The 11,310-nt window shown below is 32.7% G+C and overlaps 1 protein-coding gene across 1 annotated transcript; it reads right to left on the bottom strand.

Annotated features, from left to right (window-relative positions):
• Positions 1-4,489: 4,489 nt before the first annotated feature.
• On the bottom strand, positions 4,490-6,605 carry LOC114296639 (threonine synthase, chloroplastic). Its single transcript, XM_028240951.2, has one exon. The coding sequence runs from the start codon at positions 6,508-6,510 to the stop codon at positions 4,933-4,935; it is 1,578 nt and encodes a 525-aa protein (XP_028096752.2). The 5' UTR covers positions 6,511-6,605; the 3' UTR covers positions 4,490-4,932.
• Between the last annotated feature and the right edge of the window lie 4,705 nt (positions 6,606-11,310).

Raw genomic sequence — 11,310 nt, 5'->3', positions numbered from 1 at the left:
AATTGTTCCTACAAAATCTCTCCAAAAAATCCTCTGAATATGGAAAGTGGGAGGCAATCACAGATTTTTTGCAAATTCAAACACAAAATATGACCGTGTTCTACGTCGTCTATGAACGATTTCCACACCACCGCTTCAAATCATTCACAGCACTCCATCAGATCTGTGAACCTGCGTGAACCCAACCAATGGTAAGGTTCACGTTGAAACGTCACAAATGTCAATTGGAGAACAAAGGGCCAATCTGTGGGAAAGAAGAAACGTGACACAACCCACGTCACAAAAAAAAAAAAAAAAAAGGGTTCAAATTACTTGTGTTCACGTCACAAAGAAACGTGACACAACCCACGTCACAAAAAAAAAAAAGGGGTTCAAATTACTTGTGTTCACGTCACAACCCACATCTCATGTTTTGAGTGTTACACATTTACTAAATTAAAAAACGTATTAGTTTGCTTTTTCGATCAGCATGACATACAAATACCCATTCACCTTATCCCATACAAACCCACACCAAATGTCAATCAATAATACTAGCAGTGACAAAATTGTCAACAAACAAATTAAGGGACCACCCAGTCACTAAGAAAACATTCAGGACCTTATGGATTACAAGTTCACAAAATGGGATTTACTGGTCAATTCCCCTTTAAAAAATTACAAATGCCCCCTTAGTAGAATTTTTTATTTAATAGAATTAACTAAAAAAAATAAAATTCATAATTACTCTTCTATACAATAATAAAATTACTTAAATTATTAATTGAAATATATTTTTAACATTATTAAAAATAGTTAATTGATTTAATAATTTATTAATAAAATGGGCGATTTTGTTATGAAATTAGAAATCTCAGGGGTGAAATGTAATTTTTAAAGCTACATGAGACAATTCATATTTTAATCAAATCTCAGGAGTGTTTGTAATTTACCCTTTCTTAAAATATGAAAGAATAAAAGGAAATATTACTCATATATTTTTACCACATGTTTTGATTTCCCACTTATTCAAGGGTTGAGCTTGTCTTATGTTGTGATCAATATTAGACTTGTCCAGTCTGGCTCATGGACTCATTTTTAAGTCCCGTTTCGATAATTCGAACCGTTCAATGTGTAAAACTTGTTTAGTATTACATCCCTTTAAAAAATCACTTTGATCGAATATTGATAGCTATTTGATCGGTTCATATTTGTATTAAAAAAGTGACGATGAAAAAATAAACGATTGACAAAATTATGTTTTGATATCCAATTAACGTAATTTTTTATAGAGATATAGTACTCAACGATTTCTACACATTAAATAATTTAGATTATCAAACAGGACCCAAAAATAAATGCATGGGTCGGATTGGACGGGTCCAATATTCATCTCAACATGAGACAAGCTGGACCCCTCATTCAAAAATAACAAGAAAACATAATCATTTTGTTGTCTCACCTAAATAAGAGATCATAATCAGCTTGTTTAAATTTTTGGGATTCACTTTTTAAAAAATTAATTATTTTTATTTTTCATAGATTTTTATTTTTATTGAATTTTTTTAATATTTTAAAATATATATATTTTAAAATTTTTAGATACACCTAACATAAATACACTGAAAAAGTATAAAATTTGTAAAAAAAATATTTAAAAAATTTACTAAGTATCAAAAATATAAAAACTAAAAAATAAAAAAAAAATGAAAATTCAGTACATTTTTCATATTCTTGTGTACTAAGTATCAAAAATATAAAAACTAAAAAAAAGAAAAAAAAATAAAATTTAGTACATTTTTCATATTCTTGTGTAGTTATTGATTTTTTAAAATATTTTTTTACAAATATTTTACTCTTTAAATATAAGTAAGGTACATCTAAGGTGAAGTATCAATAAATCCCAAAAAGTGATCTTATGAATTGTTTAGTCTTTCATTTTTTCTTATGAACCCAAAAGCCTTATTAAAGTGAAAATTACACAAAAAAGGTAGTCACTTGCATATTTAGATTTAAATTTTTAAGAATAAAAATGGGTTTCTCTAAATATAAAATTACACATTTGGGCAATTCGCATTATCGAGGTTTTGGATTTTCCCCCTGAAACAAATCCCACATTACAAAAAAAAAATAAAATGTAACACTCTAATGTAACATTATCGTAATATCCAATGCAAAATACTAAAAAAACTATTTGGTATATTTTTTCCAAACGTAACACTCCAATGTAACATAAAAAAAACTCCTTAGTGTATTTTTTTTTTTCTAAACGTAACATTTCAATCAATGTAACACAAAAAAAAAAAAAAAATCCTTAATGTACTTTTTTCCAAACATAACACACTAATGTAACACACAAAAATTCTAAAAAATTCCTTAATGTAATTTTCTAAACGTAACACTCACAATTTGAAATTATAGTTGATCAAAACTTATTAAGGAATTTTTATACTCGTTTTGAAAGGGTTTGAAAAATCTCCCATTCTTTTAGAATTGTTTGAAGAATCTCATATCTTTTTTTGGAGTGTTATATCTAGAAAAAGTACATCAATGAGTTTTTTGGTGTGTTACATTGACATGTTACACTAAGAAATTTTTTTAGAGTATTATATTGAAGTGTTACGTTTAAAAAAAAATACACAAAGAATTTTTTTTTTTAGTGTTACATTAAAGTGTTCCGTTTGAGTGCTATATGGGAGTGTTACAGTTTGAAATTATACATTTATCTAAAGTTTACTAACAGATTTTTGTACTCCTTTTGAAACATTTAAAGAATTCCATATATTTTTGGAGTGTTTGCAGGATCCTATGTTTCAAGTCATTTTTGTACTTCTTTTGAAAGGTTTTCCAAATAAAAAAGATTCCCATATAAAATTCATCCCAAATTTGATTATCATAGATTGTGTACATTACCTTTCTAGCACAAAAGAAAACAAAAAGAAAGAAACATAACAAGAGTATAACTGTAAATTTAATATCTAAATAATATATTAAATCTACATTTCCAAAATTAATGGGATTAATTGATCTATAAGAAGATCCTTCGGAAATGGATTATTATTTCTTAAAACAAAATTTTTAGGTAAATTTTCCGTACATTTAAAAAAATAAAAGAATTATTTTATTTTTTTAAATATTCACTAAATATAAAAAATACCAAAAATAAAAACTCAATTTTTTAAAAATTGAATCTAAATAATTAAACCAAACACAATGAATAATAATGGAGTATTCAACTTGAGATGGCTATTACGGTAGTGTCTCAAGTCTTTTGAAAATGATACTGTGTTCAAAATCGTTACATATATCATGCTTCTTGTTTTGACAGACCCTTGAACGCGACCTCAATCGATATGAGATAATTTGAGAAGTTTGTATGACATATTAAGGGAGATGCTCTTAAGTTTTAGAAGATGGAAGCTTAAGAACATAGAACCTGGACTATCAGCTGATTGAGCTTGAGCTATATATGTTTGTTTCCTCAAACATGAATATATCATCACCACTCATGCATCCCAACAAACACCTTGCAGAAGAACTTGTGATCAGCCATTAAAAACTGGTGATTAGCAAGAACTTCATTCATCCAAGACTAGGGTTTCGACTCTGTTATGCCATAGAACCCACCTGGCTATATTTCGGTCCGTGAAATTCTATCAGCTAACCATTGAAATTGCAGCCTCAAATCAGAGCGAAATGGTTTCATCCCCTTCAGGAATGGATTAAGATCATTGTTACTTATCCCCAATTCATCACTCCCTGCAAACAAATAGCCATCAAAAGTGGAAAACTTGTCATTTGGACAGGTAATCATCACTCTTGGACTGCAACTATAAAGGAATCATCGGGTTAGTGGTCAGGTCACGACTTAAACTTGAGAGCCGAGGATTAACATACTAACCTGACAATTAATTGCCGCTGCCTTTTCTTGGGTATTCAGATCACACATCTAATTGCGGGTAAGTTGGAGATTTTCCGGGGTTTGGGATCCATGGGAGAAACAAAATCCCAGCCTCCCATGGCTAGTGTAATAGCATTTTGCATTTGAAAGAGCATTTTAAATAAACTTGGAACATAACTTGAAAACATCCATTGATCACCTTGTGCATTGTGCTTTCAAATTTTTATTTTTTTTTATTTTTTTTGTGTTTTCAGAAACAAAAATAATGATTTTTTTTTTAAAACATCCATCATTAGCTTTTTTGTGCGAAAACAATATTTGATTGAAACAAAATCTTGATGTTTCCTAAAAAGTTGGGTACTTTCGAAGAATTTAATCAAAAACAGTTTTCACCAACCAATTTATAGATGTCATATAGCATTCTAATCTAATACCTTTCTCCAACCATCCTCCCAAAGGGCTATTCCAAAACTTTATCTTTACAAGATTTTAGATCAAATTTTACCCTAGAAAATTTACATTAAACACCAGATTAACAAATGCTAACACTACAGCACAAAATAGGATGCAAATGAGCAATTTAAAATCTGTAAGTTTCCCAACAAAATGTAATCAAATTCAAATAATAATTTATTACTAAATTATCTCAAAATAGCATGCTGCCTACAAGATGATCCTCACCAGCCTACTAAACACTAGCTCTCTTAAAGTCAAAGCAGCACCTAATCCTACAAAATGAATGTCATCCAACAACAAAGCACATGAAATAACAACATCCAGAGCTAACCAAATAAGGAAATAATAAAAGGTGAGCCTTTTTTATGAAATACAGGTTATTTTAAAACAAATTACCAAAACTGAAAGCAGTTCTAAACTTAATTCTCAAACCCACATTATTGTTTCATGAAATTAGAAGCTTGAGTTTGGAAAATAAGTTTGAAATTGCTTCAATTGGAAATTTTGATTTAAAACAACCTGCATAGCAAAAACTCAGACCAAAGGTACACGATGAGCATTGAGAGCAAGTCTTGCAATACTCTTTTCAAGATTTATTAGTTCTTTGAATCTTTGCTTAACAAGTACTTCTTCAGAACATCCATGACTGCCCCAAAATCCGCCTTCACTTGCACCGGTGGATTAGCAAACCTACAAGCCATGTCCGGTATATCCTTTGAGTGATAATCAATCTTCGACTGCGTAAACTTCAATCCATGTGCTGTACTCACCACCACTGTCCGATCAGTAGGACCAATTACCCCGCTATTCCTCAGCTTAATCAATGCCGTCAATGCAACCCCCGTATGAGGACATATAAACATCCCAGTCGAGTCCGCTTGAGCCATGGCATCCATAAGTTCTTCCTCGGTTGCTTCCTCGACAATCCCATTCGAATTCTTGAGAGCGAAAACCGCTCTGTCTATTGAAACCGGGTCACCAATCTGAATTGCAGATGCAAAAGTAGTACTAGCCCTAACAGCTTTGAAATCTTTCCAACCCGACTTGTAATGGAGATAAAGCGGATTAGCATTCGCAGCTTGAGCACAAACAAGCCTCGGAATTCGATCAACCAAACCCAATTCTCTACACATATGAAAACCCTTATAGAATGCATAGATATTCCCCAAATTCCCACCAGGAACAATCACCCAATCAGGCACTTCCCAATCGAATTGCTGCAAAATCTCAATCGCAGCTGTTTTTTGACCCTCAAGCCTCAAACTATTCAAAGAATTCGCCAAATAAATCGGCAATTCAGCAGTAACTTCCCTAATCAATTGCATACACCCATCAAAATCAGTATCAATACTCAACACAAAAGCCCCATTCGCAATCGGCTGAACCAATTGAGCAAGCGAAATCCGATTCGCAGGAAGGAACACAATCGACGGAATCCCCGCCGAGGCGCAGTAGGCCGACAGCGCGGCCGAGGTGTCTCCGGTGGAAGCACAACCAACTCCGACTACAGGTCGATTCATTTTTCTTAACCGATTCACCTGACTCACCAAAACAGTCATACCCAGATCTTTAAAACTCCCAGTATGACTAATTCCACAGTGTTTTACCCACAAATCATTCATGCCCAGAAACTGCTTGCCAAAACGCTCAGCCCAAAACAGATTCGAATTTCCCTCAAAAGCACTCACAATATCATCACTATCGATCTCTGGAAGTACCCATTCTTTCTTGGACCAAACTCCAGAGCCGTAAGGCCAAGTGGTCTTGCCGATGCGGGAATCGAAGAGGGATTTCCAGTAATCGCCATCGTAGCGCTTGAGGGAGGCCATGTCGTGTTGGACATCGAGGAGGCCGCCGGATCGGCTGCGGTAGACGATCTCGTCGAGGGAGTAGGACTCGGAGTGTTGTGGGTCGGGGTTGAAAGGGACGTACTTGGCGGAGAAGCCTTGGTGGTTGTGGGTGGAGCTGTGGCGGCGAGCTTCTTCGCGGATGTTTTCGTCGGCGGGTCGGCGGTGTTTGAGGTGGGGTTGTGGCGGAGATGGGGTGGAGGGATTGGAGGAGGTGGAGGATTTGATGGGGAAGTATTGGGGGTTGAATCTAGGGTTTTGGGAGGTGGGTTTGGGGTGAGGGTGGGTAGAGAATGGAGGAGATTGGAAAACGTAAGCAGCCGCCATTGTTGAGAGAGAGGTAGTGTGGGTGCTGGGAACTGGCCTGTTGCGTAGTACTATTTGGTTTGGTGAGTTGAAGTGGACTACAAACTTTGGAGAGATCCATTTAGTAGAAAAAAAATAAATAAATAAAATAAAAATAAAAAAAATTATCCAATGTTTTGCTTTTAATTTTTTTAAAATTGATTTTTTATTTTTATATTTTAAACTTTAAATTTTTTTTATTTTTTTAAATGCACCTTACTTAGATATATTTAAAAAATAAATTATTTGATAAAAAATATTTTAAAATTTTAATAAATATACAAGAATAATAAAAATATATATATTGAATTTTCGTATTTTTGTAAATTTTTTTATATTTGGAAATTTTTAAAATATTTTTTTTACAAATATTATACTTTTTAATTGTATTTATGTTAGGTGTATTTTAAAATTAAAAAATTGCTTAGGATATTAAAAAGATTCAGTGAAAACAAAAAAATATGATAAACGAAAAATTTTAATACTCTAAAAAGTGAGTTCTGAAATATAAACCAAACAAGTTGATTATTATTATTTTTTTACATATGCCAAAATATGCTCTTAAAAAAAATAAATTATCAATATATTTTAAAATTTTTCTTAAAATACAAATTATCTCATATAGTTTGAAAAATTATAAATATCCATTATCAGAAAATTTTTATTTAACCGAAGTAATTAAAAAAAAATTAACTATTCCGTTGTACAATAATAAAATTAACTAAATTATTAATAATTGAAATAAATTTATAATATCATTCACTATGCTTGGTTACCATTTTTCAAAAACACTTTTCAGAAAATTCTACATTTTTATTTTCCGTGTTTTTTTTATTTTTACTGAATTTTTTTAATATTTTGAGCAATTTTAAAAAATTTTAGACATAACTAACATAAATATACCTAAAAAGTAAAAAAAAATTGAAAAAAAACCTTTTAAAAATTCACTAAATAACAAAAATACAAAAAAAAAATGCAAGAATTCAGTACATATTTTATATTTTTATGTATTTATTAATTTTTAAAAATATTTTTTCACAATTTTTTTACTTTTTAGATACATCTAAGTAAGGTGCATCTAAAAAAGTAAAAAAAAAATGCTTAAAATTTTGAAAATATTCACTAAAACCAAAAACTCAGTTTTCAAAAAACTTAATTCAAAAAACTCAAACCAAACACACTGATTAAAAACTATTAATTGATTTGATAATTTATTCAAATATTTTTAAGAGGCTATATACATAGAGTAATGCTACACCTATTTAAATAATTACTAACAATCTTATTAAAAATATATATGTCCAAACATCATTGGTGTTTAAATATTATTATTTTTTTGGCAATCAATTACATTTTGTATTTGTTTGGCATGTCAGTTTTTTTGATTTTTTGACTATTTTAGTCATAAAAAAATAAAATATATTTTTTAGCCCAATAACACGAAACAACACATCCAATTTATAATCATTTCATTTTTCTTTTACAAAAGTTAAAAAAATCAAAAAACATATCCCAATACTTTTTAGTCCCAAATTAAAATAGTCAAAAAATTTAAAAATTAACCCACATCCCAAGCCAACCATTGCTCTCATATATTTTCAGTAAGATTGCTAATATATGTAAAATTATTTAGAAAATGATTTTCGGCTCGAATTTTGTCCCCCCGAACAGCTCGAATCCAAAAAAAATCATTTTCCATCTCATCTCATCCCCAACACTCTCTCTCCTCTCTCTCAACTCTTCAAATCCTCCATAGCCGCGATTCAACTGTTTGCAAACCCATATCATTCGAAGAAGCGATTCAACTCGTCTAGGAAACCCGTCTCTCATTTGGAGTTGCGATTCAAGGAATATGTTGTTGATGTGAATGTGGGTATAATATGATCTTCTTAGCTCATTTTCTTTTGAAATATCAGAAGTATTCTGAAAGGGTATTTCCTTCCATTTTGCTCTGCAAACAAGGCAAATTTGGTTTCCATGTTTTACTTTAGAAGTAATGCAGTGGAAGTGGAATGAGTGGGAGCATTCTACAGTGAAACTGGCATGGTCGTGGCCTGGTTTCATGGTTGTTAGGTATATTGCACAAGTCCTCTACAATTAAAAAGAAATGCAAGCGAAAAGAAGATTTGCAAACAGAATCAGGAATAAAAAATGTTACAAATCAAAGAGCTTAAAAGTAAAAATTAAAGGACATAATTAAACTAGCTTTAACATAATCCTAATGCAATTCCACCTATTCAATCAAAACTCCATAACTTAACTGTAGACATTTTAGATATTCATGAAGGGCGAATTGAAATGAACATCTCTTTGTTCTCAATATCATCTCTCCGTAACTTTTCCAAAATAAATGAGATATTTTGATGATGCTTTGATTAGCTAGTATAGTTTGTTTAGAAATAAAATTGAAGCACTGAGGTGGTTAGAAAGAACAGTGACAGGCTTTCAAGTTTTCCTACTGACGGTATATAGAGATTTTCGGATGACGAGCTCCGCAAAGTTTTTCATTGGTCATCGGTGGTCACCCAGGTCAGTAGTGTCAGCATTGGTCGATCTCAGGGGTGGTCACTCTCACTTATTCTTCTTCGACTGGTTCCTCTCTCTTTCTCTCTCCTCTCCTCTCTTTTCTTCTATTTCTCGCGTGTGGTATCAATTGACCAATGTTGCAACTGAGCCAAACATTCAAAAACCACATTTTTCAATTTCAGGAGATTCGGGGGCTCATTTTCGGGCTACATAATGGAGTTGAAATTATTTTATATGGATGTTAGGCTCAAAAGATCTTAATTATAGCCGTTAGTATCATTGACGGTATAAATTGTTAAAAGCATAAAGAAAATTTATTAAATGCATATTTAATGCGTTTCACTATAATAATTAAAAAGAAAATTTTAGGATGAATTATAATTTAACCCTTGTGGTTTACTCAAAAAATACGGAGCACTCCTATAATTTCATGTGTAACGTTTAAACTCCCTGAATTTCACACCAAAGTGCAATTTCAGATGAAACCGTTTGTTTTAACAGAGCGTGTGTTGCACGACCACAAAACCAAAATTTTCCCCCTCAACTACACTGGATAATTCCTTACCTTCTTCTTCTTCCCAAGTTTTTTGAAAACCAAAGACGTTGCTTCTCTCTCTCTCTTATCTCCCTAATTTCTCCATCTTTTCCTTTCATTTTTGTTTCATTATTCTTCTACAATCTATGTCTATCATTCTCTTAACTCGAATAAAGTTAACTTACAAATTAAAATCTATGTCTATCATTCTCTATACGGCAACAACCATCATCCTTCATCTTCTCTTTGTTATTATACATACACATACATTATATACATAGGCATACCCAATTAACTAAGCCAAAACCCAAATTGTAATGGTGGCTACCACCATGGGTGCTGTAAGAGGGGAAAGTGGTGGGTGTTGGTTGAGTGGAGGAAATGGGATGAGCTTGGTTGGTGTTTGCAACTATGGACTATTTATAAAAAGTTATGGTTTTGTTATTGACAATGCATTGCCTTTTCCTATCATTGTTTGATGTTCATTGAAGTTTTTGAAAACTGACTTCACTTTTTGTTTTTAGTTTTGGTGCAAAAAGTTATGGTTTGGGTCTACATTCTAGAGAGAGAGATGAGTGTTTGTTTGGGTCTAAATTCTAGAGGGGGATGAGTGCTTGTTTAGGTTTAAATTCTAGAGAGAAATGAGTATTTGTTTGGGTCTAAATTCTAAATACATATATGTATTTGATGATGGTATGAGAAGTGTATGGTTTGCCATGGATGAGAAAGAAATAAAATAAGAAGAAGAGCAAAAGAATACAATGAGAGAAGAAGAAGAAAATGAAAAGAATACATAAAAATTAAAGAAAAATGGGAGAGGAATATTTTGGTTTATAATGGCACTAAGAAGAAAATTAGGAAAAGAAGTGTCATGACCCGAACCCGCCCCTATGGGTTAAGGACACAACCGGCCAGTAATCCTGAGATTACCTACGGCCTCAGACCAAAAGAGACATAACCTGTCAGAGTAAAGGGGCCAAACGGAAGCAATAAATAAAAACTTTGTCCATTGAGCCGTGCTTATATGCACATCAAACAAACCATACTCAGATACGTTAATAACCCACATCAAAAGTACAGTTTCACAAAATTCATTACAGACAGGATCAACCAAAACGAGTCAACTTGTGACAGACTATTTACAGATATACATAAAGTCCTTGCCGGCAAGACAAAACATAATTACATAGCAAAAAGGCAAGGGTAGGTCTCAAGAGTGAGACGCAAGGCTGACTTCCTCAAAACTCAGATTTTTCCTAGTGGACTTCACTGGGGCTGGGTTTGGACTTCCCTTGGCTCACCTACAAACACATGAATGAGCGTGAGCGATAGCCCAGTGAATAATATCAAATGCAGAAATTACATAACAATGTAGAACAACATGTTCCAAACGGCCTTGGGCCCAATTCATACTCCTATTCATGGCAAAACGGCCTTCGGCCCATTCACTTATGTCGAAACGGCCTTCGGCCCATCCATTTCTGTCAAAATGGCCTTCGGCCCATTCATTTATGTCAAAACGACCTTCGGCCTACTCATTCATGTCAAAACGACCTTCGGCCTACTCATTCATGTCAGAACGACCTTCGGCCTACTCACATGTGTCAAAACGACCTTTGGTCCATTCATTTACATCAGGACGACCTTTGGTCCATTCATTTACATCAGGACGACCTTTGGTCCATTCATTTACATCAAAACGACCTTTGGTCTATTCATTT

The sequence above is a fragment of the Camellia sinensis genome, chromosome 15 (assembly GCF_055761805.1).
Source record: "Camellia sinensis isolate YWXY chromosome 15, ASM5576180v1, whole genome shotgun sequence".
Lineage (NCBI taxonomy): Eukaryota > Viridiplantae > Streptophyta > Magnoliopsida > Ericales > Theaceae > Camellia > Camellia sinensis.
The sequence above is the reverse complement of the archived record's forward strand: the minus strand, read 5'-3'. Positions and strand labels throughout refer to the sequence as shown.

Excerpts from the sequence above, each read along its gene's own strand:
- LOC114296639 (XM_028240951.2), bottom strand. The coding sequence starts at position 6,510 with ATGGCGGCTGCTTACGTTTTCCAATCTCCTCCATTCTCTACCCACCCT.